This window comes from Penicillium antarcticum (genome assembly GCF_028974205.1).
Source record: "Penicillium antarcticum strain IBT 31339 chromosome Unknown utg000007l_segment0_segment0, whole genome shotgun sequence".
Classification (NCBI taxonomy): Eukaryota; Fungi; Ascomycota; class Eurotiomycetes; order Eurotiales; family Aspergillaceae; genus Penicillium; species Penicillium antarcticum.
The window spans coordinates 1,072,507-1,089,896 of NW_026695305.1; the positions used below are offsets into that span (position 1 = coordinate 1,072,507).

General features: G+C 43.3%; 2 protein-coding genes across 2 annotated transcripts; both read right to left on the bottom strand.

The window, feature by feature from the left end:
- Nucleotides 1-490: 490 nt before the first annotated feature.
- N7508_007544 (uncharacterized protein) lies at nt 491-6,815 on the bottom strand (the record flags this gene model as incomplete). The annotated part of the gene is made up of 6 exons (XM_058465608.1): nt 491-576; nt 668-2,002; nt 4,109-4,621; nt 4,669-5,425; nt 5,481-6,197; nt 6,258-6,815. The coding sequence occupies 6 exons, from the start codon at nt 6,813-6,815 to the stop codon at nt 491-493; spliced, it is 3,966 nt and encodes a 1,321-aa protein (XP_058318010.1).
- A 3,476-nt stretch (nt 6,816-10,291) lies between these two features.
- On the bottom strand, nt 10,292-16,616 carry N7508_007545 (uncharacterized protein; the record flags this gene model as incomplete). Its single annotated transcript, XM_058465609.1, has 6 exons — nt 10,292-10,377; nt 10,469-11,803; nt 13,910-14,422; nt 14,470-15,226; nt 15,282-15,998; nt 16,059-16,616. 6 exons carry the CDS (start codon nt 16,614-16,616, stop codon nt 10,292-10,294), a joined length of 3,966 nt encoding a protein of 1,321 aa, XP_058318011.1.
- Nucleotides 16,617-17,390: the final 774 nt, after the last annotated feature.

Below are 17,390 nucleotides of genomic sequence, written 5' to 3' on the forward strand. Positions count from 1 at the left end.
CACCACACCTCTCACCCTGGGTGTCTCTCAGTTTGCTCCTTAAGCATACATCACGGGCGAGCCAACTAGGACGACACCGCTTCAACCGACCAATGTCGATCTCAGGCCCCCAGTGCGAGTGGGGTAGTTGACTCCCGGCTTTTTGTACACCGACACGCGCATCCGTCCTCTCGGGCTATACAGACAGTCTCTTGGCAGGCCCCGACCCTGCCGCAGTGGCTGCCATTGTACACCACGCCCCGCGAGAGCTTTCACTCTCGTTTCGCGTTACCTGAGGAGGTCTCCCTCCGCCAGGCCGACCGTGTCTTGCAGAAAGTCCTCCATACGCTCCATCCGGCAGTAACGTATTCGATAAGCGAGCTGACCACCCCATGCGAGCTGGCCACCCACCTATTAAATCTACCATTATTATTGAATTTTTCAACCACAACATAAATTCAGTAAAATTGAAGCTATTCAGACATCTCCGGGCACCTATTTCTCCTATGTCCTAGGTTTTTACAGAGGCTGCATCGTTGTGGTCTCCTCTTATTGGTCCGATTCGGCGTCGGCGATACAGCTCCATCTCGACCTGAGCTAGCTTCATGAACTATTTCCGGTCCTGAAACTATTGACATAGCCTCTAGAACCGATATTCCACCTTTATGAGCTATTCGCTTCCTCGTACGCTTCCTTTTCTGGGTTGTTTTCGCATTGGCGGCACGTAATTCGCGGTTTTCCTGGCGCATAATCGTAGCGCCATGTATAGCTAGATGGCAGCCTTTCACGATCTGCTCAAAGGCTTTTTCGGCGCGCGAGGGGTCCTCTTGTAGCATTTTCTTAATAGAGGAAGCTTGCCGGCGTACGCCCTTCACTGTATACGGGGTTTTCGGCGTAAAATTGCGGCTAGAATCGCTTCCTCGACTCGGAGGAGGTGGAGGAGTAATAAGGCGTATATTTAGCTTCGAAATCACGCGATTCGGATCAAAAGGAGCGATGCCAGCAGCTGCGAAGCTATTAAGAATAGTTTCCGGCTTAAATGCCTCTCTCCGGGCCCGAGGATAAGCTGTAAGGAAGTCGCATTTATCGATACGACTAATGCAAAGCTTCATTTGCGAGTCTACTAGCTCCCCGTACGCCCGTTTTAGTACCCCAAAACAGCCGATATCGAGAGGTTGTAGGAGGTGAGAGGAATGCGACGGCATACAGATTGGTATAATATCGTTTTGAGAGCAAATCGAGTCAAATTGAGGCGTAAGATGGCTGCCATGACCGTCGAGGATAAGAAGACGATACCTCCCCTTCGTCCGGCTTGTAGTCGATGGAATAAAAAGCTTTTGGAGCCAGTTAAGACCTATTTCATCGGTTGTCCATCCATTATTACTCAATTCGAAGCGCCAGTCTAATGGGAGGTTGGTATCCTTGAACCATGCCTCCATAAGGACCTTGCCTTTGAAAATGACGCATGGCGGAAGCACCCACCCTCCCGCACTAATAGCTTCAATTGAGGTCACCCATTCGCGGTTTCCAGGTTGCAAAACGGCTCTCCGACCGTACGTTCTCCTTGTAATAATCTTCGCAGTAGCCGTAAGGCCGAGGGCGAAGCCAGTTTCGTCGAAATTGTAGATATCGTCGCCGACAATGCCGTACTTTTCGATCGTAGCTTTCACGAAGTTAAACCACATTAAAATCGCCTTTTCATCCTCGCATTGAGCCCGCCGGTAGTCGTACGATCGCGAGAATCGAGTAGAGAGGTCAGGGTGCCGTTTAACGAAGTTTTCGACCCATTTTTCGCCGACAGTAATAGGTGGAGTTGACCCGCGCGCTTTAAGTAGTAAATCAGCTGCTTCTCGTACTGTACGAGGCCGAGGAGCAGCTCCACGATCGTCGAGTGAGAGGATCCAATTATAAAGCGATTCCTCCTCGAAAACAGTCAATTTATGGCTGTTGGCGCGAGTTTCGGCGCCATAGGTGATGCCATTAAGACGCGCCGAGAGCGTGGAGCGGGGGACATCAAAAACCGCTGCAGCTCTACGTACAGAGCTAAATTCTTGTTTCTGAATAGCTTCAATAGTAATAAGATCCTACCCTCTTGCTCTACACGTTTTTGAGAGCATTGAGAGCGAATTGGCGGCATGGTAGGTGGTTGAATAGAGACAGTCTAATTACGCGGCGCGTTTTTGATGGGGTGGCCAGCTCGCATGGGGTGGCCAGCTCGCATGGGGTGGCCAGCTCGCTTATCGAATACGTTATATCTTGTTAGGATAATTTATGAATAAAAATATTGAATACTTTAGTTATTGGACCTAATCATAAGCGTTTAAAACTATTACAGCTGGACTATATTCAATCAATGGTGATGATCTCACTACTAAATATACTCTTCCTGTAGCCGTAGTAGCTGTATGTATTAAAGCTGATGCTAGTGTAGGACTTTCTATAGCTTGAGGTAGTCAACTATGTAAACTAACTTGAAAATTTTAGCTTTAGCACCTTTTAATGAACATATATATATATAATTGTAATTATAATTTCATTATCATAATATGGTGCTAATACCGTACTAAAATCTATATTTTCAAAGGATCATAAAGTAGCAAACATGCCTACATTGAATAAACAATCACCTGCTCTATTAATTAATAGAGCTGATAAAGAACTTTGATTTGCTGCTATTCTAGTGATTCGGAAGTTTTATAATAAATATGAACTAACATGACTAAATTGTTTCCCGTTAAAAATAGCATAGATATGAACAAACTTAAATGACTAAAAACTGTAACGGGCCAGGGCCCGTATACATCACGTGCTAACCACGTGACTGTGCATATTTACACCGCTGCACGGCCACGTAGATCTTCTTTTCCTTAAGCTTTTGAAAGACAGCATGACGGCTTAGCTAGTTTGAATCAAGACTTGCTTCGACCCATCACATATCAAAAGCTTCTTTTCTACCCAACAAGACTAACGAACGAACGGCGTGGGCGACGGTGATATCATCTGCTTAGACCTCGCTTTGGGTCGGGTTTGGGTACGACTTCAGGAACCATACCCATGGGTCGGGTATGGACCCAAAACCCAAACCCAAACCCACGGGTTTACGGGTTCTTGGCGGGTACCCGCGGGTTACCCGCCAAGAACCCGTTGCAGCATAACTATCCTAAAATAGGCCGTGCCAAGATGGATAAAGCTGCTGATTAAGTCAATTAAATTACGGTTATTTACCTCTGTTCCAGTCACGTCTGCTGTTCTTCCCCGAAAGCCTCTCTTTCTTTTGTGAAATTTCAGGAAATTGCCTTGTTTTCAGAATAGTAAGTCGTGGACTCGTGGTAATGCTATAGACATTGCTCTCGGCGTTTTTCTATATAATTGTGGTAGTGAAAAAAATGCTTGTTGGAATACTGCTCTGTAGATAGGAAATATATATATGAGACGTGCAGTGAACTCAGTGGATATTTATAACAAAGGCATCAAAGTTCTGACGGCCGTCACAAAAAGGGTGCTATAGACCATAAGCAATCGCACTAGTACTTTTGACGGCCGTCAGTTAATACGCTTATTAAGTTATAGTGTTCTACAAAGCCTTCTATATACCGTACAAGCTTTTTTCGATGGCCGTCAGTACTTCGGGACCAACTTGAAGGGAATGTATTAAGTGTAGCGGGTAACCTATGGGTTTATGGGTTCTTGGCGGGCTAGACCTGGCACTTACCCGCGGGTGAACCTGAAGAACCTAACCTGAACCTCCATTTGGGCGGGTCAGGTTCTGGGTTTTCGAACCTGAGGGAGGTTCCAACCGAGGAACGAACCTCATCAGGTTCACCCGCGGGTGAACCTCAGGTTAAACAAACATGACAAACACCTAAAAAACGTGACTCGGGCTTAGTTGCATAAAATATGTCGAAACAGGCTGTATTCTATTGTAACTGCAAACCAAAATTTGATTACTGTATAGCCTTACAGAAGCATACTGTATGTCTTATATTGCATGTTATAGCTTTATCTTCGATAGGGCTTTTAGATATCAGTAATTCACACATTATATCTAGAACATAGATTTCTTAGACTTTACCTGTTAAAACTTAAACTATATATCCATCCAAGAGTCTCGACCTCTTCCGCATTCTACCTGATACACGCTGCTGCGTATCAGGTAATGGTAATGCTGAGGTCTCTTCTGGATCCGTAATGTCATCGGCATCAGAGTCTTCCTCGTCTTCAGAATTGATAGCCGGCCGCTTTCCAGCGGCAACGGCTGAGAGTGGTGCTATGGCCGGGGTATGAAGGTGCATCTCCATGTCTTCCTCAGTGTCACTGATAGCCTCGGCACAATGTGTTCCAATATGAAGTTCTTCGGACGAAGCTGCGATCTCTTGCTCTGAAAGATACTCTTGGAGAACCTGTCGCTGCTCCTCCTTGGTATCAAACCTTGTTGTACACATGTATAACATGATATCGCGGATAGTCTCTGGGCTCAACGACCCCCGGCGATAGTGGCAAATGTCCCGGGCAGAGTTGAAAAGACGCTCAACACCGGCACCAGTCGCTGGGATGGACATCACATCACGAGTAATGCTTGCAAGAATAGGGAACTCTCTCTCGTGGTTTCTCCAGAAGACCTGAGCGGATTCATTGACGGTGGCTAAGAACATTAGTATTATGATTTATATCGGCGGCTCACTCACTTACCACTCTGGAGGTACTTGGTAAGCTCATCCTGATATGGACTGGTTGATCGCTGTAAGGAATTGTCCTTAAGAATCCTTTCGAGCGCTGATTTGGCTGGGAACGATATACCATCCGATAGTGATATATTTGATGGTGTACGTAGGCGGTATTTCTCGAAAAGAGACTGGAGGCTCTGACGATATTCCTTTGTGTAGTCTTTTCCTGTGTCATCTGGGGCCCAATCACTTGTTGAAAAGAACTCCATTTTATTAGACGGATCTAGGATCGTTCCAATAGCATAGAGATCACCTTCAACAAGGTCCGTCATACTATAGTACTTTGACAGTTTATCTTTTGCAGCCTCAAGGGAGGAAAGCATAAGCTGTTTCCAGGCAACTCTCTTTCGACGAAGCTGATGCATCGATCTTTCGAGATGATCAAAGAGCCTGTTGTAAATACTAAAGATAAGGTGAATACTCGAGTCATTAGTCTGGCAGACTAGTGTGCTGTATGTGAAAAAGGGCTGGAGTATATGAAGTAGATAGTCAATCTGCCGCCACCCCTCCGCATTTAATGCAAAATAGGGTTGGTGATAGAGCGAACAGTACTCGTCAAAGGTGGTAGAAAGCCTTTTAGCCCGGCGGAGCATAAGAAACGTTGAATTCCACCGCGTACAAACATCTTGGATTGGAATAAGTTTTTGCCCATTGGACTCAAGTTTCAGAAATGCTTCTTTGCGTTGAGGACTTCCATTAATGAAAACCGCAAGGCCTCGAACCTGTCATAATAGTTAGCGTATTAAATATAGAGAATGTTATTCAAGAGAAGCCTACCTTGTTCAGGGTATCGGTGATATCTCGCTTCTGCTGGCGCGCACGCAGTGATCTAACACGATCCTCGGACCATTCCAATTCAGTGTTGTCATTTTTTGGCGAGGCCTTTATTTTACCAAGTAATTCAACCAGACTTAACTGGATGACATGAGCAAGACAGGGCACTTGAATAATCGTTGAATCCGTCTTTAGCTGTAGTTCATGGATTGAATTATTAATCGCAGTGATAAGCGTCTTGTTATTAGACGCATTATCAGTTGTTACCGCCAGTACACGATCAGTGATTTGATGATTCTGTAGAATCTGGAGAACAATTTTGCCAAGATTTACGCCAGAATGAGTTCCAGAAAGTGGCTCAAACCCAAGGAGGACCTCGCGATACTCCCATTCCTTGTCTAGGAAGTATCCTGTGATAGCCATGAACGCGTCCTGGAATGGTGAAGTCCAACAGTCCAGTGCGAGTGATAGCTTTGCACCAGGTGGAAGCGTTTGTAGTGTCTCCTGTTGATACTGTAGCACGAAACCCCGGAGGCGCTCGCGAATCACCTTTCTTGACGGAAAGCTAGGTGGTTCGGGTGCTAGCCGTGCGAAGGAAAAGAGGTCACGGAATTTTTGATGCTCGACAAACAGAAAGGGTAAATTCGATGTAGTGATTAGATCAAGAAGCATCTGCTCCCATACTTGTTGTGTAAAGGTAGGCGCTGGTCTTTTCCCGGCCTATAGGATAGTGAGTTCATCGTTAGTACCAATATAGGATTCAGACCCTGTAGAACATACCGCGTCACTAAGTAGTTGTCGGATACTACTAGCACCTTTCTTCGGTAGCTGCTTTCGGCACCTTGGCCCATCGAGATGTTTCTGCATCGATGAAGTTCCAGTATGATTTGTAGCTGGATGCGTGAGAACTGTGCAGCACTTATTACACATAACGCCTGGCTTGCCATCTTTGGCATTTGCAACTTGTTGGAACCCTTTCCAGCACTGTGCTCGACGGCTTGTTAGGTTCCCATCCCAGTTGATCCGCTTCGACTTGCCATAGCCAGTATCAAGCCACCACTTAACGAATTCCGCGGTCATTTCTGGCGCGCAAACAATGAATTCGTTAATACGATCGGGCTTGATTCGCGGTAGGGTGCTTGGGGCCTGATAAGCCACGCAAGATCGATAGTCTGGAAGGTCTGGAACTGAATCAAGCTGGCTTTCGGATAGTAGTTGGCTCTGGCTGTCGCGCTGGGATATGGAATCGTCGGGGAGAAGGTATTGGAGCGCGTCTAATGGTAAACCGTCCGTGGTATCGAAGCTAGACGACGTGTAGGCGCCGAAGGGCTGAGACATGATAGATTTAGTAAACCAGTAGAAGGTATGATTACTGAGGAGGAAGAGAATAAGAATCTTACTTATTCGTTCTTTCGAAAAGATGCGCGATATTCTTGGGGGATCCGTTTGACCCTGTTCTGCGTGCTAGAATTGATCTATCGTCTTTTATATCTACCGACCTGTGTCTGATTGGCTATTATAGTGGATCATTTTAGAAGAGAACCTCGCTTACCCGCATAGAACCTGAAAGTTAACCTCATCTATCCGTACAGAACCTAGAACTTAACCTGACTTACCCGCATAGAACCTGGAGGTTAACTTTAACTTAGGAAAATCGTCTTGTTTAAATGGCTAAGTCTAACGATGAGAATCTTTGAACTGGATTCACGACAGATGTAGATAATTTGACCTAAATCCTTCGAGACAAGTTCATAGAGGGAGGCATAACGATTTGTTTTGTATAAAAATGAGGGGATTTCATCTAAATTTTCGTGGTTTTCTCGATAACATGTAGTTCTGCTGGTCAAGATACACATGGGTTACAGTGTTCAAAATATATATATCTGCATCTTTACATGCAATTTCGCCGATGACCACTACTGACCACCTACCACGTCGATATCATCGAATATTACTTGTAATTTATCAGTGGCTTTGTCTTCTGTTTACTTCTGAACAATTATTTCCTCATAATTCACCACGTTGACAGAGTAATCAGACGAACGCCGGCAGGTCAACAAAACAGCTGTAAAAATCCGAGATGAATCATCACTTTTATCCAGCCAAAAGAGGAAAAGCGTCAAAAAATTATGCATATGCAGGTTCATGTAGGTTCATGAGGTTGAACCTCAACGACCCTCCTTGAGGTTAAGGTTAGGTCCAGGTTAAAAAGTTTGGAACCTAACCTCAAGAGGTTAGGTTCAGGTTCTGAGATTTGGAACCTATGGGCGGTTCAAAGCCAGGTCTAACTGTAGTTGAGTAATCTCGAGTTTGCAGAGATCTAGGTTCGTAGCTCAGATGTTCCTATTTCGGCTCTTAAATCCGAAAGATTGATTATGTGACTATCTGTATATATTAATTTTTTGCTCCTTTAAATCTAAAACCTGGAATGAGTAATCACAAGTGATATAACGTAATTCACAGGCGGAGTGGGCCACCGCAGAACACCATATTAAATGTTGATTTTGACAATCTTATATCTCAACAACTACAACTTTAGTCTAGCATAAGTATACTACTAAAGGTAGGCTCTCTCTATAATATATATGGATTTCAAAAGATTCTAAGATTCGCATAATAATAATACCATAAATTACGTCGTAATTTAGCCATATAAGCTAGAAATATATATATCGTGTATTTTCACCCCAGAATCTCCTAAATTTCACTTGGGTACTAAACCATATATGACCTTAAAGATTACCATCTAAACGGGTCCTGATAGTTGAGGTACAAGATTGTCAAAAACAGCATTTAACGTGATGTTCTGCGGTGGCCCATTCGCCCGTGAACTACGTTATAAATTTTTATAGTTAACTAAATTTTGAAGGTATTATCTAACAAACAACAAATTCTCCTTAATTAAAATCCATTGTTGTTTCGAAATAATCTAACACGATATGTGTCTTAACCTGTTTCCTCCTTAAGAAATATTCTTTAGTAACATACAGTTATACTTAAATTTAACTGAGACAAGATATGGTCTTATGGTTTTCAATATATGAATTACTTCAATGAAGAAATATATGTATGTAAATCTAACAGGCTATACCATACCAGCAAGCTATCATGGTTTTATAATTGAATCTTATATATTTAAAAAGAAAATTGGCACTATTTTCTAATTGTGATATATTTAACTATGACTTTTCGCTCATAATTTAAAAATTAAAACTAACACCAAATTTTAATATGTTTCTCATTTCCTTACGATTGTGTTATTCAATATAGAACTATCATTAATCTCCATTACTATAAAGCAAAAAGGAAATACAAGAATCTAAAACTATTGTGTTCTACAATAGTTCTGTTAAAAAATAATGCATTTCTTTAACTAATTGAAATAACTGAGCTACCTAGGTAGACTTTGAAAGGAATAAGGATAGCTATATAATGATAGTAGTATTGAACTAGGGTATGGAATTATGTGCCACATATAGCCTGAACTATACCCACCTAATATAATTACTTATATTAACAATGCAATTATTAATAATAAACAGGGAAGGCATTGTATAGATGGAATAGATATAACTTATATTGTTTAACATAACTTATATAAAGGCTACATTAATTTGTGCTAATCGCTTATATATGATTAATCTATTTTAATCTAAGGGGAATTTGAACCCCCGCACTGACAGTGAAAGTGCTATGCCTTTACCAGTCTTGACCATTACCCGGGTCTCTTGTTTTAGTAAAATAAGATTATGATACCTATTCCCGAGTTTTCCGAGTACAGAACAGAATATCTGTATCACGTCTTAAAGGCAGAGCATTAGATAGTATTTGTTGAAATTGGATGTCTACTGAATTGGGACGCATCAATATCAAGGCCAACGAGATTGTTTAAATCTGATCTTTCTCTCCATAAGTGAAAGACCCTATATAAATGAGAACCCTTCTCCTGATCCATACTCTGCTTGGTAGGTCTAATGCTGATCACTAGATTCATGCCTTATATGTCAGGCATCTAGCCTGGATGCGCCATGAATCTCAATAGTATTGAGCATAAACTTCATTATGAGCGCATATCTGATTAAAAAGAAATATAACTAGGTAAAACAAAATAATAGTACATGTCATTTATTAGATGATAAGTTATCATTTAATAAAGTAAACATAGCACCTATAATAGCTATATAGTAAACCATAGTACTAGCTAAGTAGAATTGACCGTAGAAAAATTCCCATGTAAAATGTTTAGAATAAAGTCCTGTGTCCTGCCATGAAAGGTACAACTATCAACCTTATTGAAGCTAACGTAATTCACATGCGAGCCGCCAATCCCCAAAACACATAGTAAATGCGTTAGATTGCAGCTTCATGTTTCAACCACGACAATTAAACTTAATTCCCACTGCTAGTGGATGTGTATCGATGAGCATTTATAGTAGCGCAAAGCATTTTTGAAGCAATCGAACACTTTTGGAGATGGCGGCACGCTTGTGAAATACGTTAATATAACTGAGTATGTCAGAGGTAAGAATTCTCTCAAACCACTGTATTTTCTAAAATCTTGAATTTCTGGTACAGCATCTAGAACTGATCCAGCACCTGAGAATAATTATGCTTTATCAAAAGCATAATTGATTGAGTGAAACAAAGCTTTATTATAAATATCTCAACGTATTCGATAAGCGAGCTGACCACCCCATGCGAGCTGGCCACCCACCTATTAAATCTACCATTATTATTGAATTTTTCAACCACAACATAAATTCAGTAAAATTGAAGCTATTCAGACATCTCCGGGCACCTATTTCTCCTATGTCCTAGGTTTTTACAGAGGCTGCATCGTTGTGGTCTCCTCTTATTGGTCCGATTCGGCGTCGGCGATACAGCTCCATCTCGACCTGAGCTAGCTTCATGAACTATTTCCGGTCCTGAAACTATTGACATAGCCTCTAGAACCGATATTCCACCTTTATGAGCTATTCGCTTCCTCGTACGCTTCCTTTTCTGGGTTGTTTTCGCATTGGCGGCACGTAATTCGCGGTTTTCCTGGCGCATAATCGTAGCGCCATGTATAGCTAGATGGCAGCCTTTCACGATCTGCTCAAAGGCTTTTTCGGCGCGCGAGGGGTCCTCTTGTAGCATTTTCTTAATAGAGGAAGCTTGCCGGCGTACGCCCTTCACTGTATACGGGGTTTTCGGCGTAAAATTGCGGCTAGAATCGCTTCCTCGACTCGGAGGAGGTGGAGGAGTAATAAGGCGTATATTTAGCTTCGAAATCACGCGATTCGGATCAAAAGGAGCGATGCCAGCAGCTGCGAAGCTATTAAGAATAGTTTCCGGCTTAAATGCCTCTCTCCGGGCCCGAGGATAAGCTGTAAGGAAGTCGCATTTATCGATACGACTAATGCAAAGCTTCATTTGCGAGTCTACTAGCTCCCCGTACGCCCGTTTTAGTACCCCAAAACAGCCGATATCGAGAGGTTGTAGGAGGTGAGAGGAATGCGACGGCATACAGATTGGTATAATATCGTTTTGAGAGCAAATCGAGTCAAATTGAGGCGTAAGATGGCTGCCATGACCGTCGAGGATAAGAAGACGATACCTCCCCTTCGTCCGGCTTGTAGTCGATGGAATAAAAAGCTTTTGGAGCCAGTTAAGACCTATTTCATCGGTTGTCCATCCATTATTACTCAATTCGAAGCGCCAGTCTAATGGGAGGTTGGTATCCTTGAACCATGCCTCCATAAGGACCTTGCCTTTGAAAATGACGCATGGCGGAAGCACCCACCCTCCCGCACTAATAGCTTCAATTGAGGTCACCCATTCGCGGTTTCCAGGTTGCAAAACGGCTCTCCGACCGTACGTTCTCCTTGTAATAATCTTCGCAGTAGCCGTAAGGCCGAGGGCGAAGCCAGTTTCGTCGAAATTGTAGATATCGTCGCCGACAATGCCGTACTTTTCGATCGTAGCTTTCACGAAGTTAAACCACATTAAAATCGCCTTTTCATCCTCGCATTGAGCCCGCCGGTAGTCGTACGATCGCGAGAATCGAGTAGAGAGGTCAGGGTGCCGTTTAACGAAGTTTTCGACCCATTTTTCGCCGACAGTAATAGGTGGAGTTGACCCGCGCGCTTTAAGTAGTAAATCAGCTGCTTCTCGTACTGTACGAGGCCGAGGAGCAGCTCCACGATCGTCGAGTGAGAGGATCCAATTATAAAGCGATTCCTCCTCGAAAACAGTCAATTTATGGCTGTTGGCGCGAGTTTCGGCGCCATAGGTGATGCCATTAAGACGCGCCGAGAGCGTGGAGCGGGGGACATCAAAAACCGCTGCAGCTCTACGTACAGAGCTAAATTCTTGTTTCTGAATAGCTTCAATAGTAATAAGATCCTACCCTCTTGCTCTACACGTTTTTGAGAGCATTGAGAGCGAATTGGCGGCATGGTAGGTGGTTGAATAGAGACAGTCTAATTACGCGGCGCGTTTTTGATGGGGTGGCCAGCTCGCATGGGGTGGCCAGCTCGCATGGGGTGGCCAGCTCGCTTATCGAATACGTTATATCTTGTTAGGATAATTTATGAATAAAAATATTGAATACTTTAGTTATTGGACCTAATCATAAGCGTTTAAAACTATTACAGCTGGACTATATTCAATCAATGGTGATGATCTCACTACTAAATATACTCTTCCTGTAGCCGTAGTAGCTGTATGTATTAAAGCTGATGCTAGTGTAGGACTTTCTATAGCTTGAGGTAGTCAACTATGTAAACTAACTTGAAAATTTTAGCTTTAGCACCTTTTAATGAACATATATATATATAATTGTAATTATAATTTCATTATCATAATATGGTGCTAATACCGTACTAAAATCTATATTTTCAAAGGATCATAAAGTAGCAAACATGCCTACATTGAATAAACAATCACCTGCTCTATTAATTAATAGAGCTGATAAAGAACTTTGATTTGCTGCTATTCTAGTGATTCGGAAGTTTTATAATAAATATGAACTAACATGACTAAATTGTTTCCCGTTAAAAATAGCATAGATATGAACAAACTTAAATGACTAAAAACTGTAACGGGCCAGGGCCCGTATACATCACGTGCTAACCACGTGACTGTGCATATTTACACCGCTGCACGGCCACGTAGATCTTCTTTTCCTTAAGCTTTTGAAAGACAGCATGACGGCTTAGCTAGTTTGAATCAAGACTTGCTTCGACCCATCACATATCAAAAGCTTCTTTTCTACCCAACAAGACTAACGAACGAACGGCGTGGGCGACGGTGATATCATCTGCTTAGACCTCGCTTTGGGTCGGGTTTGGGTACGACTTCAGGAACCATACCCATGGGTCGGGTATGGACCCAAAACCCAAACCCAAACCCACGGGTTTACGGGTTCTTGGCGGGTACCCGCGGGTTACCCGCCAAGAACCCGTTGCAGCATAACTATCCTAAAATAGGCCGTGCCAAGATGGATAAAGCTGCTGATTAAGTCAATTAAATTACGGTTATTTACCTCTGTTCCAGTCACGTCTGCTGTTCTTCCCCGAAAGCCTCTCTTTCTTTTGTGAAATTTCAGGAAATTGCCTTGTTTTCAGAATAGTAAGTCGTGGACTCGTGGTAATGCTATAGACATTGCTCTCGGCGTTTTTCTATATAATTGTGGTAGTGAAAAAAATGCTTGTTGGAATACTGCTCTGTAGATAGGAAATATATATATGAGACGTGCAGTGAACTCAGTGGATATTTATAACAAAGGCATCAAAGTTCTGACGGCCGTCACAAAAAGGGTGCTATAGACCATAAGCAATCGCACTAGTACTTTTGACGGCCGTCAGTTAATACGCTTATTAAGTTATAGTGTTCTACAAAGCCTTCTATATACCGTACAAGCTTTTTTCGATGGCCGTCAGTACTTCGGGACCAACTTGAAGGGAATGTATTAAGTGTAGCGGGTAACCTATGGGTTTATGGGTTCTTGGCGGGCTAGACCTGGCACTTACCCGCGGGTGAACCTGAAGAACCTAACCTGAACCTCCATTTGGGCGGGTCAGGTTCTGGGTTTTCGAACCTGAGGGAGGTTCCAACCGAGGAACGAACCTCATCAGGTTCACCCGCGGGTGAACCTCAGGTTAAACAAACATGACAAACACCTAAAAAACGTGACTCGGGCTTAGTTGCATAAAATATGTCGAAACAGGCTGTATTCTATTGTAACTGCAAACCAAAATTTGATTACTGTATAGCCTTACAGAAGCATACTGTATGTCTTATATTGCATGTTATAGCTTTATCTTCGATAGGGCTTTTAGATATCAGTAATTCACACATTATATCTAGAACATAGATTTCTTAGACTTTACCTGTTAAAACTTAAACTATATATCCATCCAAGAGTCTCGACCTCTTCCGCATTCTACCTGATACACGCTGCTGCGTATCAGGTAATGGTAATGCTGAGGTCTCTTCTGGATCCGTAATGTCATCGGCATCAGAGTCTTCCTCGTCTTCAGAATTGATAGCCGGCCGCTTTCCAGCGGCAACGGCTGAGAGTGGTGCTATGGCCGGGGTATGAAGGTGCATCTCCATGTCTTCCTCAGTGTCACTGATAGCCTCGGCACAATGTGTTCCAATATGAAGTTCTTCGGACGAAGCTGCGATCTCTTGCTCTGAAAGATACTCTTGGAGAACCTGTCGCTGCTCCTCCTTGGTATCAAACCTTGTTGTACACATGTATAACATGATATCGCGGATAGTCTCTGGGCTCAACGACCCCCGGCGATAGTGGCAAATGTCCCGGGCAGAGTTGAAAAGACGCTCAACACCGGCACCAGTCGCTGGGATGGACATCACATCACGAGTAATGCTTGCAAGAATAGGGAACTCTCTCTCGTGGTTTCTCCAGAAGACCTGAGCGGATTCATTGACGGTGGCTAAGAACATTAGTATTATGATTTATATCGGCGGCTCACTCACTTACCACTCTGGAGGTACTTGGTAAGCTCATCCTGATATGGACTGGTTGATCGCTGTAAGGAATTGTCCTTAAGAATCCTTTCGAGCGCTGATTTGGCTGGGAACGATATACCATCCGATAGTGATATATTTGATGGTGTACGTAGGCGGTATTTCTCGAAAAGAGACTGGAGGCTCTGACGATATTCCTTTGTGTAGTCTTTTCCTGTGTCATCTGGGGCCCAATCACTTGTTGAAAAGAACTCCATTTTATTAGACGGATCTAGGATCGTTCCAATAGCATAGAGATCACCTTCAACAAGGTCCGTCATACTATAGTACTTTGACAGTTTATCTTTTGCAGCCTCAAGGGAGGAAAGCATAAGCTGTTTCCAGGCAACTCTCTTTCGACGAAGCTGATGCATCGATCTTTCGAGATGATCAAAGAGCCTGTTGTAAATACTAAAGATAAGGTGAATACTCGAGTCATTAGTCTGGCAGACTAGTGTGCTGTATGTGAAAAAGGGCTGGAGTATATGAAGTAGATAGTCAATCTGCCGCCACCCCTCCGCATTTAATGCAAAATAGGGTTGGTGATAGAGCGAACAGTACTCGTCAAAGGTGGTAGAAAGCCTTTTAGCCCGGCGGAGCATAAGAAACGTTGAATTCCACCGCGTACAAACATCTTGGATTGGAATAAGTTTTTGCCCATTGGACTCAAGTTTCAGAAATGCTTCTTTGCGTTGAGGACTTCCATTAATGAAAACCGCAAGGCCTCGAACCTGTCATAATAGTTAGCGTATTAAATATAGAGAATGTTATTCAAGAGAAGCCTACCTTGTTCAGGGTATCGGTGATATCTCGCTTCTGCTGGCGCGCACGCAGTGATCTAACACGATCCTCGGACCATTCCAATTCAGTGTTGTCATTTTTTGGCGAGGCCTTTATTTTACCAAGTAATTCAACCAGACTTAACTGGATGACATGAGCAAGACAGGGCACTTGAATAATCGTTGAATCCGTCTTTAGCTGTAGTTCATGGATTGAATTATTAATCGCAGTGATAAGCGTCTTGTTATTAGACGCATTATCAGTTGTTACCGCCAGTACACGATCAGTGATTTGATGATTCTGTAGAATCTGGAGAACAATTTTGCCAAGATTTACGCCAGAATGAGTTCCAGAAAGTGGCTCAAACCCAAGGAGGACCTCGCGATACTCCCATTCCTTGTCTAGGAAGTATCCTGTGATAGCCATGAACGCGTCCTGGAATGGTGAAGTCCAACAGTCCAGTGCGAGTGATAGCTTTGCACCAGGTGGAAGCGTTTGTAGTGTCTCCTGTTGATACTGTAGCACGAAACCCCGGAGGCGCTCGCGAATCACCTTTCTTGACGGAAAGCTAGGTGGTTCGGGTGCTAGCCGTGCGAAGGAAAAGAGGTCACGGAATTTTTGATGCTCGACAAACAGAAAGGGTAAATTCGATGTAGTGATTAGATCAAGAAGCATCTGCTCCCATACTTGTTGTGTAAAGGTAGGCGCTGGTCTTTTCCCGGCCTATAGGATAGTGAGTTCATCGTTAGTACCAATATAGGATTCAGACCCTGTAGAACATACCGCGTCACTAAGTAGTTGTCGGATACTACTAGCACCTTTCTTCGGTAGCTGCTTTCGGCACCTTGGCCCATCGAGATGTTTCTGCATCGATGAAGTTCCAGTATGATTTGTAGCTGGATGCGTGAGAACTGTGCAGCACTTATTACACATAACGCCTGGCTTGCCATCTTTGGCATTTGCAACTTGTTGGAACCCTTTCCAGCACTGTGCTCGACGGCTTGTTAGGTTCCCATCCCAGTTGATCCGCTTCGACTTGCCATAGCCAGTATCAAGCCACCACTTAACGAATTCCGCGGTCATTTCTGGCGCGCAAACAATGAATTCGTTAATACGATCGGGCTTGATTCGCGGTAGGGTGCTTGGGGCCTGATAAGCCACGCAAGATCGATAGTCTGGAAGGTCTGGAACTGAATCAAGCTGGCTTTCGGATAGTAGTTGGCTCTGGCTGTCGCGCTGGGATATGGAATCGTCGGGGAGAAGGTATTGGAGCGCGTCTAATGGTAAACCGTCCGTGGTATCGAAGCTAGACGACGTGTAGGCGCCGAAGGGCTGAGACATGATAGATTTAGTAAACCAGTAGAAGGTATGATTACTGAGGAGGAAGAGAATAAGAATCTTACTTATTCGTTCTTTCGAAAAGATGCGCGATATTCTTGGGGGATCCGTTTGACCCTGTTCTGCGTGCTAGAATTGATCTATCGTCTTTTATATCTACCGACCTGTGTCTGATTGGCTATTATAGTGGATCATTTTAGAAGAGAACCTCGCTTACCCGCATAGAACCTGAAAGTTAACCTCATCTATCCGTACAGAACCTAGAACTTAACCTGACTTACCCGCATAGAACCTGGAGGTTAACTTTAACTTAGGAAAATCGTCTTGTTTAAATGGCTAAGTCTAACGATGAGAATCTTTGAACTGGATTCACGACAGATGTAGATAATTTGACCTAAATCCTTCGAGACAAGTTCATAGAGGGAGGCATAACGATTTGTTTTGTATAAAAATGAGGGGATTTCATCTAAATTTTCGTGGTTTTCTCGATAACATGTAGTTCTGCTGGTCAAGATACACATGGGTTACAGTGTTCAAAATATATATATCTGCATCTTTACATGCAATTTCGCCGATGACCACTACTGACCACCTACCACGTCGATATCATCGAATATTACTTGTAATTTATCAGTGGCTTTGTCTTCTGTTTACTTCTGAACAATTATTTCCTCATAATTCACCACGTTGACAGAGTAATCAGACGAACGCCGGCAGGTCAACAAAACAGCTGTAAAAATCCGAGATGAATCATCACTTTTATCCAGCCAAAAGAGG